Below are 21,781 nucleotides of genomic sequence, written 5' to 3' on the forward strand. Positions count from 1 at the left end.
CTTCTGTTCCATGCAGGAGCTTCCTGGGACTGTCAGCAGACATTTTGCAGCAGCATTGTACAGTGTTACAGGCATAATTGCAAATCAAACAAGCGATAGCAAGCCATATTGTTCTACTAGAAGCACAACAAAAATGGTCAAAAAAAAAAAAAAAATTATCAAGATGGCAGGAACTCTGGAATAGCACCTTTCTGACCAAAGAGAACTAAGCTTTCAAGTGCTAGGCAGATGTTGGAAGACAATGAAAAAATCTGTTGAAAACACTAAATAAATAAAATTTGGTTTTTTTCTTATGCAACTAGCTTTATCCCCAGACCTTTTAAGTTTTAAAGAGTGAGGTGCATTCAATACGATAGCTACTGTCAGTTTCTAGACAATTATTCCTTCCACTTTGAAATTAATAACTGCAAATCTATGCCATGCAAAAACACGGGATGATTCTTTGGGCTGGGAACATTTCCAGCAGGGGATTTCAGTGCCTTTCCTTCTTCTATCAGGAGCTGCCACAGTTTTGTCCATGCTGGGAACAGCTGCCACCAGCTCTCTGAGTCAGATCTCATGCAAATGGCAAAATTTGGCCCCCTGGGAAACAACCACTACCTGCACCACCATAGTGCCTTCCCTCTGGGAAACAGGTGGTGGGAGCAGGCAACAGGCTGCCAGCTAGACCATGCTGAGGAGGACACTTTAAAAAAAAAATCCCCTCTCATTTTCCTTTTCTGACCTTGAAGCTGCAGTTTTCATTCTGTACCATTTTCAAAAGTGATTTTTTTTGGAGGAAAAAAGCTTTGTGTCATACACTTTGCTTCTTTCTGCCACAGTAAGCAGCATTCTAAAATAAAGGGGGTGCTGGGGGTAGCTGCTGTTAGATGTCATCACCTCTCTCCTCAGTGTGCAGGCACTATGCACTGCCTTGGGTGAATACTTTCAGAGGAGAGACCAAGACACAGCATTCAATGCAGCCAATGCATAACACAGTACCTTAGGCAAACACTTATTTCAAAGGAGTTGTCTAAAAATATATACTTCTTTTGTCTCCTCTGCCCTTCATGGGTGATGACTGGGCTCCTGTGTAGTTTGAAGATGAGATGAAAGGACTCAAAATAATAGGTAAGAGGAAGGGGGGAAATAGCATGAGAGTTAACAGTTCCTTACACAAGAGACAGACATCACTGTATGCAAGGATTACCTAAACCATTCTTTTCTGATTTTAAGCATATTTACATCCTGACCAACCAGCTCCTGGTACTGGTTCATTTAGAAATGTAAAGCTTCTTTAGGTTTTGGACCAGGAAGTAAGAAAACCTGCATCAGTAATACTGCATGATTTCAGTGGTGGTACTGATCTCTGTTCCCTCAGCCAAACGTGTGCTGGGCTCATCCAGAGCCCCGTGGGCAGCAGGGCAGGGAGGGGATTCTGCCCCTCTGCCCCCTCTGCCGAGACCCCACCTGCAGGGCTGCATCCAGCTCTGGGCTCCCAGCACAGCAAGGACAGGGACCTGCTGGAGCCAGGCCAGAGGAGGCACCAAGGTGAGCAGAGGGGTGGAACATGAGGAAGCTGGGGTTGTTCAGTCCAGAGAAGGCTGTGGGAAGACCTTAGAGCACCTTCCAGTGCCGAAAGGGTGCTTCAAGAGAGCTGGAGAGGGACTTTTCACAAGGTCATGTAGTAATAGGGCAGAGGGAAGGGCTTTAAGCTGAAGGAAGGTAGATTTAGATTTGAAATTTGGAAGAAATTCTTTGCTGTGAGGGTGCTGAGGTACTGGAACAGGCTGCCCAGGGAAGGTTTGGCTGCCCCATCCTCGGAAGTGTCCAAGGCCAGGCTGGATGGTGCTCTGAGCAACCTCGTCCAGTGGAAGGTGTCTGTGCCCATGGCAGGGGCTGGAATGACATGATCATCTTTAAGCTCCTTCCCAAGCCAAGCCATTCTATGAGTCTACAATCTATGACGTGAATAGCTCCACAACATTTTTGTTTCCTAGATCTATCAAATGCTAATGAGGATTTTTTTACTATGACCATGTTAAATAGAAAATTAAGTGGGATTAGAAAATAAAGGGCACTTGGGAATAACATCTTGTAGCTTGCCATTTTAAGATTCCCCTTCACTCTCTTTCTTCTTTCTCCACTTTAAATAACTAAGGCACAAAAGCTAAGAGCCCCAAGTCACTGGTCCCCTACTGCACACACAGAGGACAGGCACAGAGATGCACTTGTGAGGGGACAGCACACATCACTTGAAGGGACACAGGCCCTCTTGGCTGTCCAAAGGTGAATCACTGAACCATTTGTGAGGCATGTGAGAGTCAATGAGGCTTCTTGAAAAAAAACCCAACACCAAACCTAAGGATTCTTTCAGAGTAAAACGTGAATTCAGGGGAAAAAAGAAATTTTACCAGCTACTGGAAGAACTTCCCTCTTCCACAGAAACTCTAGCAAAGCATTTCCCAAGTCACAGCATACAAGAGACTGAGCATCAGGGCATCCAACTCCAAATCATCCTTGAATTTCATCACTTATTCTCTCTCAGTACCTGAGATTTGTGCAGGGAATCTAGTCACTAGGCAGAACTTGAACAGCTGTAACACTTTGCTGGTTACAGAGGTGCAGATAGGCAAATGTAGAGAGGTAACCACAGAGTCGATGTATCTGTTCAGTGCCTACCCACGACTCATCTGCAGAAGTAACCTCTGAGCTGAAATTTCTGGAGGACTTAGAGCACACAAAAGGGTATGACTCCCAAAGTCAGCAGCAGCTTCAGTGAAGACTGGGGCCAGAGAGCCCCCACTAACTTAGAGAGTAGCCCACTTTGCCTCCTGTTTAGCACTGAAGGCACAGGCTGACTTTAATTGTGGAAGCAGGCATCAGGTTTATCTAACTGGCATATTCACAAGGCAATTATGTTTGTTTTGCACTCAGCTAAGTTCTGAGTAATTTAACCAGAAAAGTAATCTGGAAATAGTGACAAATCTCTTTATTCATTAAGAGCAAGCATTCCTTAGAAAGCCAAATCAAAGTGGGCTGCTGTGAGCTTGGATCAGCATATGCTCCTTCATTAGCAGCATTGATAGCTACCAGCAGAGAGGATTTTTATGCCTCAAGTTTGTGCCATGCTCCCTTTGAGTCACTCTGACAATCAAAAGGAAATAAAAATATTATCAGCATTTACTGCCTGCATGTCCTAGCCTCTGCTCCAGGCTCATATCAAGTCCCTACAGACATTCCCATGGGTGCATTCCAGAGCCCTAATGTGACAAGCTGTGCCATACAGCAAAACATTGTCATTGTATTCTTTAGTTTCAAACCCACATTTTTTCTTAGCAAGTTTACAGTCAGTGAAGAATAATTTGCTTTACTTTTCTTATTTAAAGACATGTCTGTGCTACTGCAGTAAGTTTCTCCACTCTTACAAAGGCTTCCACAACACACATCCCTGCAAATGATCTACAAGAGTCCACACCTGCCCTTGCCACCCACAATGCTGCAGCTCATTTCACTGGGGAGCAGAGAAGACTGGGGTGCCAAGTGCCATGAACACTATTGCTGTCCTCTGCCCTCCCAGTCTGGAAATCTCTGAAGCAGAAATGAAAATTCCTTCATTCAGCAGTTGTTTCGTGGAAGAGACCCATCAACACCACATGCAATTTTCATTCTGTGAAGAACAAGCTGGGGACCAAGAAGGTTCCATGTGACCACAGGTCTGGCTGTGAAGAGTACACTGGCGGTGTGAAGCACCTCTGAGTGAGTTCATCCTGAATCACCGAGCAAATGCAGTTAACATTCCCTCAGAGGGGAATGGTTTTTGGGATATCACACCCATTCCACGTCCTCATCACCCCACAGGCTGTCCAGCACACCATACACTCAGCTCCACAGCCCTGCTTGTTCTGGTAGGCACTGTGCAAGTTTTACTTTACAGCACAACTGAATAAATAGAGTGAATTTACAAGAGCCTGAAACCCCCACCAAGTAATAACAGAAAAGTCAAGAGATATTCAGGTGCTCCATGGAACTATCCTTGGGCATCACCACTGAAAAAAACAGAGGTAGAGGGTTGGCTTTGCCTGGTGGGCAGACTCAAAACTGAAAGAAACACAGCAGTGATGAAACCAGGTATTTTAAGAAATTATTTCCAAGCTGCACTGCCATTAGAAGATGAGACTGGCTCCTTAGTGATATTGTTTTTTCAGGTGGCTGCCTTTTTGCCCAGCCATTGATCCCTCACATCAGGCCTACTTACAGAGAGGAGTCTAAGCAGAAGCTGGGTCAGGGTCCTTTGCACAGCTGAGCATCACTGGTGGCACTACACCCATACTGCAAGCTGATGTATCCAAAGTGAGACAGCATCCCCATGCTGCTCCATTTTGGATGCTGAACAATTAAAATGCTGTTACACAGTTCAGGAAGCCTTAGCTGAGATCTATGCACTCAGAATTACTGTTTTAAAACTACCTTCATGTATTATATTTGTTGCTTTCCAGAATGCTTCCAAAGAACCTCAGGCACACAATTTGTTGTGAGACCAGGAAGCACAGGATGATTCACAAAAATAGGTGTTACTGCTACCCAAGACAGTCATGACCATTCCTCTGTGCTTGCTTGCAACAGTACAGCTCCAGACACTGTCTGAAAACCCTGAACCTAAATTTTCTGGAGAAACAGCACTTGCACTAATGCTGCAATCCATCCTTTGCACTAATGTCATAAGCTGACTTAACTCCAAAATACGATGGAAGTGCACTGCTAAACCTTTGTGTGGGCTTCATGGGCAAACTGTGTTCACTTATTATTCTATTTATGTTCTTAAGCAAACATTCAGAAGCTGAGAAGTCTTCTTTGTGATATGAACCAAAGTAGATTTTAGTGGGAAAACAGATCTTTCCACCCTGCACAAGGGACCTGAACAATGTTTTGACATTCAAAATTATTTTCACATGAGAATTCCCACTTAGAGGTTTCCGGTTTATGGTCACTGATTTCAAGTTAATAAGCAGAAGGGTATTTAAATAAAACATAATACAGAGCTTTGTGAAGTAAAGCTGCTAATCTGATTTAGATTGCTTCATTTCCAGCTCCACAACACTCAGCTTCCAGTAGCCTTGCTGAAGGCTGTGTGTGCCTAAGTTCCTTGAGGTACTTTTGTTGTCAGAAATTTGAATCAACAGCACTGATGCAGAGCCCACTAACTCTCCAATAACACAGAGTACACATGAAATAAAGCAGATTTAAAAACCATCAAGACAATGCATTTTTCTCATTTATTCAAATCTTCTGCAGGAAGTAAACACTGAAAGATTTAAAAAAACTTCACACTGCAGTATGTACAGTTTTGTGACATCACATGAGGAAATTAATTGCTAATAAAAAAAAATGAGACCAGTTAAATTACTGAAGACACATCACAATAAAACTGGTTGTGGTAAAATCCCAAATTCTTATGTATGGCAATGAAAATCAATACTCCTTTGTTTTACAGGGATGGAACAGTCCAGGTACAATATTTCAATTATGCAAAATGGAGTCCTGAACTTACATGACTTATTATAGTTGTATGAGCACTTCATGTTTTAAAAGTAGGTTTGCATTTTTTTTTTCCAGACCCTTTTGAATTGAAGCACATTCTTTCACAAAGCTAAAATACCACAGCAGAAGTCATGTCCAGAAGTGGAATACTGTTGTGTTTTGAACTGACCTGACTTGTTAAGACTTTTTTTTTTTTTGCCAACGCACAGATGCACAGGGTCCCCCATGCACTTTTCATGCAGCAGTTAATCACAACTTTAAATAAAAGAATTTTTCTATACATTCTTCCAGACTTGCAACTGTATACATACATGCAAAAGTTTTTAAACCTATGTGATCATATTTACACTTATACATGGAATATACATAACAAAAAAGATTAAAAGGTTTTTTTCCTTTGCATTAGAACAATACAAAATATGTATTTTTCATTAAGGAAACCACTATTTACATCACCTTTTAAAAACCAATTTCAACATATTATAGGCGTAACAAGTCAACATATTTACATTATATATAAATATATATATAATATATACTTACCAGTTTACTCCTCTGTAAGATGTGGCAGAGAACAAACTGGTAATATCATGTCACTGACGTCAATGAGAGCTGTAATACTTTCACCAACATTTAACAGGGAAAATTTAAACCACTCATTTCTTTCTTTTAAAAACATTTGTAAATTAAAAATTTAAAAACTTCACTAAGAGTAAATGGCTACGAAAAGTAAAAGTTATTGCTGAATTCCCTTTTGATCTCATATAAACTTCTCAAACTGAGCTGCCCAGCTCTGTGGTATCAGTAGAGAAGCCCTCCAGCTCTCCACTTTTGATTTTGTGGTCAAGCCTTACCCATCACCTTTTCCTCAAGCTTTGGCAGAGGAGACACTAGAAACCTGGACATCTGAGTCCCAGACACTTCCCTCTGGAAAGAAAAGGCAGATCTGCGTGGCAGTTCCGAGTCAATCCCCAAATCCAGCGGGTTTGGGCGCTCCGCCAGGCGCTGCTGACGCCCCCTCCAGCAAGGCACCGGGGTCTCCACAGCTCCAGCAACTGCTGCAGCCCCAGCCCTTCCCAGCGGAGTGGGGCCAGAGTTAACTCAGGTTAAAGCTCCAAGGGGCTGCAACTGCACCCTCAGCATGGTATAGAGACAATTCCCCAACTCACTTCCTCACTGGTCTGAGAGCTGGAGGCAGCTCGCCCCCAGCAGTCTCTGCTGGCTGTAACTGGGATGTGCCCTCCCTTCCCTCCCTGCTCCTTTGATGGGGAGATCACACACCAGCACCCACTGATCCTGCACGGCTCTGCCTGTACAGCTGCTGCTGCCAAAATCTGCCAAGACCCCATTTTGCTCCAAATCTGTAGCCTAAAGGCCTAGAGGAAACAGGAGTTGCCGAGAGTACCGAGGGCTACTCAAGGGGTGACCTCGGTTTGCAATTCATCTGCAGGGACTGGTGGAAATCAGGGATCTTAGAGCTGCTTGGGAAAACGTGGCCAGCCCTACCAGTCCCTCCTGGGACAACAAACCCTGCTCCCACACCCCTCTTCTCTGATGGAAAAGTCCCCAAGGAAAAAAATAGCAACTCCTTTTTACTCACCCACGCTACAAGACAAAAAATAATTGAAGAGCCTTTGGTCCTAAGGTGTCAATGCTGTAAATGTGGATGGGGTAGATTCAAAAAAGACCTCTCTTCCCTAGGGAGGGGGTAACACCAGCGATACTGGAGAATTCCATACAGGAGGAGACAGTTGTTGCCCTCTTAGCAGCTGACTGAGCATTCCCTTGGCATGTCCTGCCCTCTCTCAAGGGCCTTGCCCTTGTTACCTGCTGTTTGAGAGTGCAAAGCCTACAGGAGATAAGATTCTTCCATGAACACCATGTCCCAAACTTCAATTCTTGTATATTAGAGTTTACTGACGTCTGTGAGAATGGCAATACCCTTTTGTTAACATCAACTAAAAAGAAAGCTAAATCCTTAACTGGTCAAACTGTTAACATTTTAACTTAACTGTTTTACAAAACTTCCAAAACTAAATGTTCAAAAGTATATATTATAACAATAGACTACCCTAGAATAAATACAAAGGTCAGCACATGGCTCGATTCCAGTATTATTTTTTGTCAGGGTCAGAATCTCTTCCTCACTCTTCATCTCAACTTGGCTTTGGAGAAGTTTTTTTCCACCAGATAATTCCACATCCTCTCACGCTGCATTTTTCTGTGGAGCTCTTCAAGCAAATTATAGCCCTGTATTTAGTCTGGGGACCATCTATTATTCTATATTGTATATATTTCCTACCTATATACACATTGTTTCAAGAAAAATAATCAATTAAGACTTTAAAAGACATTTAATGGATGGAACAAATACCATCTTTTTAATATTTCTGCTGGGTTGACTCATATAAAAAGAATTCAGTTCCACTGTCAATCCAAAATATACTTTATCTCATTAATGATTAATCTATGAGACATCTGAATTGTCACTGGGCTACTTATAAATGCAATATTAAAGACAAACAAAATTTTATTTTTATATTATACTTCAGACAATGACATTTAAAATGATATTAGATTTGTGTGAAGGTTTTAAAATATAAATCTTCTTTGTACAGCCCATTAATATATTATGCTTCACTGAAATAACATAAAAATATATCTTTAAATTGCTCTGTTATTTCCCATAAAAACCAGGGGGAATGTTTTATACCAGATACTGCCAAATATTTGTGTTCCCTAAAAGAAGGTATCCCCCGGAGGGAGGCAGAACAGAATAGTGGTGCATTTTCCAGCTGTCAGACAGAACAAGTCCCTTTCAGAAGGAACTGCACTGGGAAGAGGAGGAACTGATCTCAGGCTGGGGACAGGGACAAGAGGGGGACAACAGCTTGCTCTGTCTCAGCAAGCCAGGAGTCTGGGAAAAGGATCTCAGAAACCAAACCAGATGGAAAAGAGCAAAATGCCCCATCACTCATGTCTGCTATGCAGACATGGGACGGACAGGAACAGCAGTTTTGTCATGTCATTGGCTTGCAGGGTGAAAACAGACAAAATTAAACCAGAGTGCAGCTTTCATTATTTGTGCAAGCCAACTGCTTTGCTGCTTGCTGATGGCAGAGAGGATTATCTGTGAAATCAAGAAGCCACAGAGACCTTTTTTTTTTTTTTTAAGAGGAGTAAAAAGTTCAGCAAAACTTCTGCTTGCCAATAATTCATATAATTCAGAGGAACTGGATTTTGTCCTCTTCCTGCCCCCAGAGAAATAAGGGCTGCAAATGGAGTTAACACTGACAGTGCTAACGGGAAAGCAGAGCCACACGACTCTTCCCCAGCCAGCAATTCTTTTAAGATGTCTCAGCTCTGACTACAATTTTCAGTTCCTCCCATCTCAGGCTGATACTGCCAGATGTTACAAATCACAGCACAGGTGGGGATTGAGGAAAAGGGCAGGGAAGGATTTCTCAGATATATCCCACTATCCATTACAGAACATGACAAAACCACAGTTTTATCCTCAGTGCTACCTGGAAAATTATTCTAAAGCCAGATTTTCTGCAGTGAAAGGGTAGTGCATTAAACCATGTATCAGCTGTTCAGAGAGAAATAAATATTGGCAGGTTATAGATTCTTTTCCCTGGTTGTAGGAAGAGGCCAACACATTTTTCATTAAAATCCTATTCCATCTTAGAGTGGAAGCCTGATGTGCTGCTTTAGTGCAGTTGGTGTTCTTCCATAGGGAAGCAGGATGGTGCTGAACACACAATTCTGTTCATCCCCTTCACGAGCTTTCCAGCATTTTCCTCACTGAATACGTGTACTAAGCCTTCTCAATCACACTACTCCAAGAGGCATTTTGGCTTTCCCCTTTTAGGCAGGAAAGTGACAGGAATGTGCCGACAAAAGGACTCGTGCAGTACTTGCACGGCCTACGAAAATCTGCCTTTTTTATAAAAACCTAGAAAACACCCTTAATTCTAACTAGTAACTCATAACTATGGCTAAGAATTCTGAGGAAGGCATTTGTTGAGAGCAGGGCAAGGAAGAAAAATAGATTTCACACCACTATTCTGGCAGGACCACAAACAAGATTTAAAAATAACAATACAAATTTTGGAAGCACTAAAAAATACATTTCAGTGCACTTCAATTGTTAACACTGACGCAGGTTTTCCAATATGACGAGCTAATACCTTGGACGGACTGCTCCACTTCTTAAAAGTTATTCTTAAAATTTCACAAAACATATTAAAACATTCAAAAAAAAAGAAAAAGTACACTGTCTCTAAGCTCAGGCTTCAAAAAAATAAGGATTATTTTACAGGGAGGGAGGAAACGCAGCATTACCACCACCTAGGCTGTACGCTTACACTTTATGTTATACCAAAAGCTTGCAGATCCAAATAAGACTCTGATCAAAGAGTACTCATAACTTAATCTGATACATACAGAAACGTCTTGTACAAATTACAACCCTTCTAGTTTCCTTGTGACAATCTACTGTAAAGCAAATTTTATCTACATGTCTTTTAAATAACATCACCAGAAAAATAAAAAGTTTATCAAATGAAAACATTTCAATTAGACCATGCTTCTTTTTTGTAAAATCATGCTCAATTTATACAGTAGTGAAGTTCATACTCATTTTTCTTTTTTTTTTTTTTTTTTAAACAAAGATTCAAAACCGCTGATTGTAAACTCACTGAGGAGGCTGCAGTTTATTCTGGCTCTTTTTTGATTGTTCGCACTTTTTCCAGAAGTCCATGCACTTCTCCATTCACACCACCATGCTGATGAGAGGTGTTACTCCCCATATGGCTGTTGTAAGGGCTTCTTAAGTTACTAAAAGGAGTTTTGAGCTCTGGGTCAGATGTCAACTCCTCTTTGATTGTAACACGAGTCGAGCTCTCGGTAAATGAAGGCTCATTCCAAATTTCTTTGTCATGTGCTTCTTGGCTGCTGACAGAGCTGCCACCTTTCTGTAACATGTAGTACAGTATTGGGTTGGTTTTGGTCAGTCTCGGAGAGTCTTTCTCATAATCATTCTTGTCCATGCCTGTGATCACCCATCTGATGGGGCCCTTCTCACTGGGCATGGAGCACATGCTCAACTGCTCGGACTCCAGTCTGGACACCGTGCTTCCCAGATGTTCAGGGAAGGGGGAGCTGGCCGGACTTTTTACTGCTACAGGATACTGAAATGTTCTGTGATCTACACAATTGTTCTGCTGCACAGGGCTTCCCACCAACGATCTTACTGAAGAAATGGTGAATTCAGGTTTATTGATTGTTGCACTGGTTTTGTTTCCTTTTTTCTTGCCCTCTGTTAGTATGTTATTCCTATGTTGTGACAGATCTCTCTCACAGTTTTCTGAGAGAAGCAGCTGTTTCAACACATTAAAGCCTTTACTATCTCTAGACCAACTCCTATTTTCAGTTTCACTATTTGAACCATGACTTACAGCATATTTAAATTCAGCATCACTTCTGCTGAATTTCAGTTCTTGCTGGTTAAGCAAAGGCCCGTAGAGCGCCTCGGTAGGAGAAGCGTGATTGTTTCCAGCATCAGACACATTACTTTTCATCTTTTTTAATGGGCTTTCCAAAGGCTCAGCATGAAGCTTCCTCTTCTTCGGTAGTGTGCAAAGACTCTTGGATTCAAGGTGTGTCAGCTCGTTGTTTCGGTGACTCCTGTCAGGCTCATCTGCAGGGTAATTGTCTTGATTCTGTCTCAGCAACCTACTTAGCAGGCCATTTTTGGAAAAAGAGAAATCTTGAGGTGAAAGAGGCTCAGATTTCACCTCCTCGGATGCTGGAGAAGCAGCTGCGTTTCTCTGCAGTGAATGAACAAACCCTTGGAATTTGTTACCCTTGCATTCTCTTACTTGTTGTGCATTTGAATTATAAGGGACATTTGATTCGTCAGATGGTTCAGTTTTTATTTTCACCGTCAATATTTGCTCATTCAAAGCCTTGTCTGTCTGTTCTTGAGAACTTTCATCTCTTAAAAGCATCCTCTCTTTCTTTTCACTTTTACCTTTATTGGGAGTTCCCAGAAGCAGCTGAAGGACAGTGCGCCTTTCAAGGAGATTTTCTATTTCCGAACCTGGAAGTCCTTGTTCAGTGGGTGCGGGCTGACAACTGAATATTTTGTTATTTTCTTCATGCATACTCAATTTATTCGTAAGCAGAGGGCTGTTCAATCTATCAATCAAGCCCACAGGTTTATCCATGTTCCCTGCCAGCAGCTGTTTGCTAGCTCTTTGTTCCTCACTCGACACGGAACTCTGCATGCCGCACTGAGCCAGGTTCTGCAGCAGCTTGCTGGCACTGAATGCCGAGGAGTTCTGGGGACTATCAGTCCTGCTCAGCTTAGCTCCTTGAATTTCCTTGCTTTTGGACAGGTCTATCAAGTGCTTAGATGCAGAATTCATCAGTCTGTCCGGCTGGATGCTGCAGGCATAGGGTGGTGAGCTCCGCTTGACAGCCAGCGACTGGTGTGAGAGATTTATAGGAGAGTCTGCTTTTGTAGAAGCCATCAAGGGTGGAGTGCTTAATGGAGTCATTCGGTTGGCACTGGGACTGTCAGCAACAGGAGTCCTTTTCCCAGTCTGTACAGTGAATTTTGCCACATCAGCTGTACTGTGTGGTCCCTGAGGATCATTACTCTTGTCTACCTGTTCTTCACTCTTATGCCCAAGTAACAGCTGAAGTAGTGTTACTTTCTGGTGGGGATTCAGCTTAGAAGCTTTCGGAGTGTCTTTCTCTTCCTTGCTCTCTGGACAGGAAACTTTTGGATCCCAGTTACGAAGCAAGGACTGAGTCAGGTTATCCAGCGATGCAGGCGGACCTGCATCTGGTTTATCTGTCCTCTGTTTAAAGGATAGGTCTATAGGAAGACAGTTAGAATGGGAGCTTTCGTCATCACTGCTGTCTTCTGTAAAACTGGGATTGTTGTCTGAATACTCATCAACAGTTGTTGGTGTGCTGCTGTCTTCAAAAATGCTGGCTCTCTCACTCTGCTCACGTCCTTGCACGTGCTTGGTGGTATTCTGGCTTTTCAGCAGATGTAAGAGCAAGCTGTTGCTGGGAGAGGTTTTCAGGTTACTCCTTTCCACAGTGCTTTTGTATCCCACAGTTTTGGGAGGCGAGTGCATGATTCCCACCGAGCTCTGAAACGGTGCCATATTGCCTTTGCTAGCGACTGTTTTGGGGGATGATCCTGCTTGACCATTGAGATGGCTTGTCATTCCTTTGGCCAAACCAAACTGGCCTATGTCCTTCTGAGCACTTTCCTGGAGCCTGGCCATCGCTGCAAGTCTCTCACTTGCAATCTGATTGGCATTTTGTGCTTTTAAAGCGTGTTCCCTGGAGTACTGCTGCAAGTGGGCTTCACTGGAAAGGAGCAGCGCCAGCTGGCTGCACGCTACGCTGGGCTTGGGTGAAGCAGCAGGACTGGATCGTTTCTCTACCATGCTTGCAACAGCTTGTAACCTTGCAGCACACGACAGGGGCTCGTTCATCACCTTGGGGCTGCTCTGCACTGCATGAGGAGATTCTATAAACCTCTCTTTGGGCAGGTTCTTAGTGATGTCAGGCAAGCTGTTGTCCAGCTTCTGATCTTTTGCTTTGCTCTTCTTCAGCAGAGTCTTCAGGTGGCTGGATGCAACACCATAGCACCTTAAATCTTTCTCCACTTGTAAAGAATCGTGGCTAAGAGAATACCCCTGCTCCTTAAGACTCTGTCTAATCTGCTGTGACAGAGCAACACTCTGCAGCCTAGAGCTGAATGACTGAAGCAAAGAGGCAAGTAATGTGCTATCCTGTTTGCCTTTAGGCACATTTTCAACCATGCCAGCCAACAAAGCTTCCTTTTTTCCATCTAAATCCACAATGGAATCAGACAACCGCCTTCTCTTTGCTGCATTCCAGTCTTCTGAAGACTGCAACAGTCTTGCTTTTTTGAGGTGCAGCATGCCAGATCCCCGATACGTACTCGTGTTAAGAACTGGACCATTACTCTGACAGCTGGGAAATATATTTCCTGAAATCTTAAAGTTTTGATCCTCCCCACTATGCCCAGTGGACTTTTTGTCAACTGCAGTACCTGAGCCTCCTGCTGCTTGATGCATTAGTAATCCCTCTAGGTAAGTTAGAACAACAGAATCCTGGTGCATCTCAGAGCCAAGCTCTTCTCCATGAGTCATGTTCAATAAAAGTTTCCAAAAAGGCTCTGTTTCTGTTCACTTCAAAGACTAGTTTTGCTCAATCAAGATGCAGAGTTAATAACAGGGAGATGTCTACAGTGTGTTCTTAGAGACTTTCAGAAACAATAGAAAATGTATTATCCTAGGCAGGCTTCTCCCAGTGTACACTGTTTGATGAGCCAGGTTTCCAATCATAGCAATCCTCAGCTGATATCTAGGATATTTATGGATGATGTCTAGGAGGAACACTCAAAACATGGTTTCACAGAAAAAAAGTTCCATTAAATATTTGCTGCCTTCTTTCTTCTGGAGGCCAGCTTGCTTTTCTTCCTTTTCCATCTCCACCAAGCACATAAAACTCCTAAGTGAGAAACACAAAACAAAAAACAGAAAGAAAATATTTAGGATTAATATATAATTGCATAACACATTCTTCCTTTAAAAAAAAAAAATCCAAATCCAACCTCCCATGCATTGTCTTAGGCAGACATTCAGGATACACAAACACCACACATTCCAGAAGAAACTAAAAAATCAAATAAAGGACAAAATACATGGTATCCAATTCAAAGAACATTATGAAAACAATTCTGAGATGAAGTTTTACACAAAAATTAAGATTACTTATCAAAAGCACAGCTACTACAAGCCTTCACTGAATTTCACTATTCTGCAGCTAAAAATAAGGAATAGCAAACCTGAAAGGAAAATCTGAAATCACTCTAAACACAGTATTAAAAAAACAAAACCATTTAATTTTACTTCACAGTTGCATGAACTTTTCTTCTGTAAATGTAAATACACAGAACACACAGCCTATCACTCTTATACTGAGAAGGAAAAGGCAGGCCTAAAGTCAATGTTTAGTTCCAGGTTGCATTTGTTCTGAAATAACAGAATGGACAGCATCACATTTCTGTTTGGCAGGTGGATGGTATTGCTGAAAGTAGAAACAAAGTTGTTAGCACTGCCCAGGACTATGCACCAATGCAAAATCAAGTATGGTAACACAACAGGGGTGAAATCTGTTGTTCTTACAACACCCAAACACCATAAGTTATTAGAATAATCATGTGATAAGAGTGGGGAAGAGGTTGCTTATGCTCCTGATGCAACATAAATCCTGGCATCAAAATCCTCCCTTCCCTGGAGGATTTTTACCTTTGCATTCTTTTTGTACATGAAACACACGATGGCAAAACCAAACCAAACCAGTCCTTCCCTGAAGTCTTGTTATTCTTCCAGAGTGTATAATATCTCTACTAAATACCTCCTTGGATGGGGCAGTGTGGAATAAAAAGCTGCTTTAAAATGCACAGCAATGGCACTTGTGCTGGATGCATCTCTTCAGTTTCACCTGTAGGGCTGGTCAATGGCAGCACAAACATCTCAGTCACCACACCTCAATAATGAGAACATTACACCACACATGCATCCTCCTTCACTCACTCAACACTAAACTGGCATAAATATTCAACATGAGCAAAGGTAAGTGTCCTTCTGCATACTGAACTCTGTAATTTGCTTTCACGGGCTAAAACTCCATTGAAAATTTGTATTTACAAGTTTAAAAGGGATGTACACAGATGAAATCCTTGCCTCCTCAAAGTAAATGAATATTTTATGATTGATTTCCCAGAGGCAAGTTTTTAATTCAAAACCTGCAGGCAACTAGAAGTCAGAAAATAATCAGATCTTAAAAATGTAAAGAATAAGAACTACTAAATAGCTGTAATGTTAACTGTCCTTAATCTCCCTGGGCAAATATTCCCTTATTTGGTTTTAAGTCATCTAGAAAAACTCTAAAAATGAAGCGATCTTAAAAAAAAGCCAAAACCAAACCCAAACAAAAAATCTAACCAGCAATGCATTGTAGTGTAAACGTGTATATCCATGCATTTATACATCAAATGCAAAGCTGTTAGCTATTACTGAGGTCTCAGTACTTCTCTCAGAAATACATTAACCAGCATTTTCAGAATTACCTGTGGAAGACACAGTGCTTCTTCAAACATGAAACAACTTAAATGTGGATTCAGCTAACTGAAAATGACTGATCATCTTACTGCTCCTTCAAAAACCTCTGTACCTCTGAGTGGGCTTTTACAGAGTTTCAACCCAAAAATAGAATAAAAATTATGAGTAATAAATCCCTAAAAAAACCCCAAAACCAACAAAACATGATTTCCAATGAAACTATCAAATATCCAGCAACAGTAACAGCAATACAATTAAACTAATTTCCTCAAACATTTCAGAACACACTTTAACTGGAGAATATATTCTTCCAGATTCCAAAAGTATTGCATTGAAGACAGTAAAACTGAAATTCTGTCAGGACTTCTGACAATCTGGTAAAAGCAAGGCTTACAGGACACCCTTAAGATACAGTCCCAAACAAATGCACCATTAAGCCAATGTTCAGTACAACTCTACTCACTACACCTTGGGATAATTCAAAAGAAACAATGCATTTATGCAAATCCCTCAGGTACTCCAAAAGCCTCTTGCAGGAGATGACACTTGTAGCCAGTACAGTTTATATACAATAACTATGCTAAGAAGTGTTCTGCCCACCTTTTTCATTTTTTATTTTATTTCAATTACCCAGTGCTAGGGAAATACTGATAAATTTAATGAAATTGGGTTGCTGCAAAGAAGCTTCTTTAAAGATAATGAAATCTGGAAAGCACTTAACACATTAAAACAGGACATCAGCAATCCTTTAAAAAAGCTTCTTCTGCTTTAGTGCTGTAACAGATATTACACTGTTAAAATCTCACATGACAATGTCCATCTGAGGTGTAGTCATGACAAATCCAAACCAGCATTGGAAATTCATGCTCAGCAGGACACTAAGGCAACCATTCAGCTACCTTCTAAATACATACAAACTGTACAAAAGAACTTCCCAGGACCCACTGAAATGTTAGTATATTTTCTTAAAATTCAATACTCAAGAAGTTACCAGAGCAGTGTTAAGGAAAAAACAAAAGAAAGTTAAAAGAAAAGGCAGAAGAGAGAGAAAGGAGAAGTCACAGAGCAACAATTTTCTTATTTCTCAGCAAGGGCTAAAGTTGCTAAGATCTACGACTCTCTAGACCTACATATTATGTTTAATTACTATGACAAAATAAATTGGTAAGTTCATGTGCTTTCCTGACCACAACTACTCTAAATGCACCCTTTTTTTTGTCACTTCTACTGTTTTCTCCCAGACTTCTGTACCATGAGAAATAAACCACCTGACTGTTGTGCAGCACCTCCAGGAGCACCAACCCAACTCATTAAGCCAAGTTTACCTAGACAAAACTAAAGCAGCAGCAGAACCCAGAGCACAAATGCTGTAACCTGGTGAGACACGCCCCATGTGAAGCACACCATGAAAAATCAGTTCTTCAGCCTTTTAAAGTGTGCCTAAGGAGAAGCTGTAGGCAGTATAGGGAAAATAAGGGAATATTAAAGCGTTCACTGAACTGCATACGTCCAGATAATTAATTCCACTTTCACAGTTGTTGGAAGTTTTTCTTTGTTTATTTGCAAACCACAAATATACTTATCTACCACAAAGATTTTAAAGGAATAATAGTAAAAAACTTTAAGATCCTTTGCTTACCATATAGTACTGCTGCAAAAGATAAGGAAATCTGAGAACACAGCTTCTAGTATGTTAAAGCACAACAGAACCAATTGCTTTTTGCTCCTGAATATTTTTTTTATTTTTAAGGAATTCTTTGAAAGAATGAAAGCCTCAACTGCAAACCTGATACTCTAAACAGCAGACTTTTAGTTCACCCAATAGATATTTCCTGCTATTTAAGAAATTCTAGACAGTTCACAATTTAACTAGCAAAACCACATTTGTAAGACATTTTTCCGATATCTCAAACTAGCATTTGCAGTTAAATCCTTTTGCTAAGTGGAACAGAGACCCAGAGTAAATTAACAACACTAGACTAACATTATTTGAGTATGAAGGTTACATAATCTATTAGGTAATTCAAAAAATTTGGTATTATCAAGGTGTCTTCTTCTGCAGTTTCAATTCAAGATCATAGGAAAAAATCTTACAGAAACCATTAAGGTATTCATTTAGGAAACTGGCAATGGCTAGCAGATTGCCCACATGAACATTTATTAGAAGACACATTACCCAAACTCATGCACATTGTTAAAATGATTAATAGAGGTTGAGATTGGTATATGTTCACACAGATAAAACATTTTTATTAACTACATTTCAGAGTTCTTTCATGATGATTAAACTCCTGTAGCAATTTTATGTTCCATTTTTAAGTTGAGATGAATAAAAACATGCATTTGTAAAGCTAAAATCAAACTGGTCTGAGAAATAAAAATCTTCAGTTTTTTAATAAATTTGGTGTTCTAATGCTTAGCTACTACTGGAAGAGCCAGAAAAAGGCTCTTGCTAGCTTCACTGACTTCCTAGTCTCATATTCCCAAGTGGAAAGGCTCCAGCCCACCACATCAGCCAATGCCCCAGACTGTCATTTTAATTATTACAGATTTGAGGAATGCAGTACAGTGATTACAGTGGCAGCTTGGGATCCAGGGGTCCAATTACTCACTGTGCTGCAGACAGGCTGTCTGACTTCTGGTTTTACTTCTCTGTACCCTGTTTTCCCAGATGGAGTAATAATAGATGGGAACTTCGGAAAGACAATTGAGGATAAATGTATTAATGGCTGTGTGTTACTCAGCAGCTCCAGGACCAGCACTGAGTAACTACCTAAAACACAGGATTTTAAGTGATTTCCCATCCTTATGGCTCCCTGCAGTGAAATGTTGAAGAGCACAATGAAATTAGGATCTCAAAAACAAAAAAACAAAAAAACAAAAAAAAAAAAACAAAAAAAACAAAACAAAACAAAAAAAACAAAAAAAACCCAAAAAAAAAAAAAAAACAAAAAAAACGTAAATGAACTGGGAATTGCAGCAGAATCTTGCAGTGAACTAAGAATGAGTGGGGGTAACGAGACTTGCTGTCCCAGAATTATTTTGTTATTAAGCTCAATTTGCACACCTTTGATTTCAGCAGGAAGGATGCTTTCAGAGTGCTGGTAAAAGCACTTCAGTCTTCAGATGGCTCTTTTTGCAAAGGTTTTGAGCAGGAAAACAGCCCTGATCAACAACCCCGGCACCAAATGCACAGAGCTGCACAAGAGCAGGTACTTCAATGGCACTTGAGCACGTGCTTTAAGAGAATCAAGTGTTTAAGTGCTTTGCTTTCCAAAATCCACACTTTATTTGTGTCAGAAATCTGTTCAGATGAATGGAGCAGCTGAGACCTCTTCACAGTTTTGATTCAGGCAGCCAAGACATTTTGAAGGTTCCCTTTGCAAATGTAATTTGAAAAAAAGACAAAAAAAAAAAAGAAAGAAAGAAAGGCAGAAATGATCAGATGGGGGAGCAAAACTCAGCAATAAGTGGGTGAATTCTCCCACAGCTGCACTCAAAAGAACTTGGGAATCCAGAAGCTTTTTTTTACAACTAATTCATTTAAATGAAATAAATCAGGCTCCTCTCCTAACAACTGTAGGGTATCAGTTTGAGAAAGCAAAAATAAGCTTCTTCCCAGGAGCCTGGCACATTATTCACTCCTCCTAGGCCTGCTGACTGACTCCAAAAGACATTTTAAACATGGGAAGGATAGCCTATCCCTTTCAGACAGCTCAGGCAGGAGAGGGCACATGAGGAATCGTGTTGCAGCAGCAGCAGGAGCTCCTGCTGCTGCCAGGAATTCTGACGAGACTCTGACCCCACCAGAGCTGGCATTCCCCATCCCGAGCTGGGGCTGTTCCCTCCAGGCTGGCACGGAGCACACGGCAGCACCGCTCCCTCTGTGCAACACCCCTTGGATAATGCAGGATTAGCAGCAGCCACGGCTTCCCGGCCAAATTCTGCACGGGCACAGCAATGGAAAAGCCTTTTCCCCTGTGTTTTGTTAGGCTGTGTGCTGCCAAACCCAGCCCCGACTGGTCTCTAAGTTTTAGACAGCAGAAAGAAGTGTTTTCTTCACTATGGGGATGGGGCAGCAGTGGGAGGGGGTGTCTAAAAGGGATCAGACCCAAACCAGCCTGATCAAAACCTTCTGATTATTTTAGCAGATTCAGTAATAGTATTTTGAAAAATACTAGAGCAAACCAATTCCATAGCAGATGATGAAACAGTTCAAAAGGATGCAACATCTACTGTTTAACGAAAGCCTACAAATGTTGAGTAACTGAGAAGTCTTAAAGTCATACAAAATAGACAGAAACACAGAATCAAGAGCACAGCAGGCACAAGACATTTTTTTCCTCTGAGAACAAGACCTGACAGACCACTGGACTGAAATGTTAGCAAACCAACAACTGAGCTGGGAAGAAAATACCCCAAGTGTTCTCATGGTAGAGACTATTTAGATTTACTCCAGCTTTTAAGAGACCACTAAAACGTCAATGCTGATTACTCTTGTTAATAGCAGCGCCAGAGGCACATAAGGAAGAGGAGGCTGTTCCTCACATTCCATTTGGGGTGTGGAAAGGGGGATTCAGCCACCTCATCTCAAGTGTCCCTTCACTCCTCAGATTTCACATGGGATTCTCCAGTCCGGGAATCTGTGACTCACTCAGACCATGGAACACCACGCCACGACAGCAACGAGGAGCTTTGGGAGAGTATGTAATATATATCAAGGGGGAACACGACATTTCCAGCGTGTGCTGGAACGAGGCGTGGAAATGTCAGGGAGATTTCCATAGCCACGCAGAGAGCGGCTTGGGCAGGCGGGAGGTGAGGCTGAGCACCCTGCCAGGACAGACACGCAAGGAGGAACGCCTCAAACTCTGTGGCAAAGCTTTGCCCCGTGGAAAACCCAAATTCTGAGCACTGCTGGCTACACTGAGACTTATCCGACACTGGCTCTCAACCCTTCTTCTAGATCATGGTGCACAGCTTGGAGGAGGCCACAGGCAAACATTTCTCCCTAAGTTACATGTGGGTTTTATATCTTCATAAAGCTACCAGTAAGGAGTAATAAAGAAACTGAAAATGAAAATAAAAAGCCCTAACAAAAAGCCAAACCAACCAACCACAACCCTACCTGAGAAATCAAAAAAATCCCTCATCCAACATCACGCCAAATCCAATGAAACCCCCGAAAGAGATGAAGTACACGGGAAGGAAGAAATGGGGAGCAGACAACTGCCATGAAAGCTGAGTCTGTGAAAGCCTTAGTAGCAGCTTTCCATGGTTTACAAGTACACTAGAGCACCATACACAGCCCTGTGGCCCTCTCATCAAAACCTCCTGCTGCAAAGTTCAGAGACGAAACACGTGTGGCCATTTTTCATGCTGTGACACTCTTCAAACAATAGCTCAGCCTACCTTAAGTAAGTATTTCTTATTCTAACAAGTACAAGAACAGAGCATCACAGAAATAATCACTCCTAGATACAGAATACCCCACACCGTTCATACAACTTACTATTCACCTGGTGTTTCACAGACACTGCAGTCAATTCCTTACCCAGACTCCCATACGTATATTTGTTCTTACAAAAACTACTGGAGGAATATTTATATTTTGTTCTCTAATGGCACTGTAAAGGACATCTTCGAGTTCACTTCTTGGTTATGGCCTGCTAACACTCTAGGCATGAACTTAGAAACACACTCCCTGCCAAGTCTTTGCTAATCGTAAGGAATGAGGAAGAACAGACATTCAACTTACTGACACCACCTGTGAAAGAAGCAAGTATTTGACACCTAAACCTGTCCCATTAGTCACTGCTCAATGGTCTTCTGCTGCTGCAAACAGAAAGGGCAGAAACTAAGAGATAATGCAGAGAAGTTACACCCCCATCACACATCCATTAAGGACAGGGATCCAGAAATAGCACGTATCACTGAATCGCAACAAACGTGGGAAACGCTGTTGATCCGAGCTCAGAAAGACAGTGAGCAGAAAGGCTTTTGGTTAACTGAGTCTTCTTATTCAAGACACCAGGAGCAAAAAACATCCAAAAATCTATATACAAAGACTTGTCTTC

The 21,781-nt window shown here is 41.5% G+C and overlaps 1 protein-coding gene across 5 annotated transcripts in view; it reads right to left on the minus strand.

Moving 5' to 3' along the window:
- Positions 1 to 5,241: 5,241 nt before the first annotated feature.
- The window catches only part of NRIP1 (nuclear receptor interacting protein 1), a 73,414-nt gene continuing 56,874 nt past the window's right edge, over positions 5,242 to 21,781 (minus strand). For all 5 annotated transcript variants that reach the window (XM_059872878.1, XM_059872863.1, XM_059872887.1 and 2 more), the window contains one exon: positions 5,242 to 14,088. In XM_059872878.1, the coding sequence (XP_059728861.1) occupies positions 10,239 to 13,727 (3,489 nt within the window). In that variant the 5' untranslated portion in view covers positions 13,728 to 14,088 and the 3' untranslated portion in view covers positions 5,242 to 10,238. The remainder of the gene's footprint in view (positions 14,089 to 21,781) is intronic.

The sequence above is a fragment of the Haemorhous mexicanus genome, chromosome 2 (assembly GCF_027477595.1).
Source record: "Haemorhous mexicanus isolate bHaeMex1 chromosome 2, bHaeMex1.pri, whole genome shotgun sequence".
In the NCBI taxonomy this organism is placed as follows: Eukaryota; Metazoa; Chordata; class Aves; order Passeriformes; family Fringillidae; genus Haemorhous; species Haemorhous mexicanus.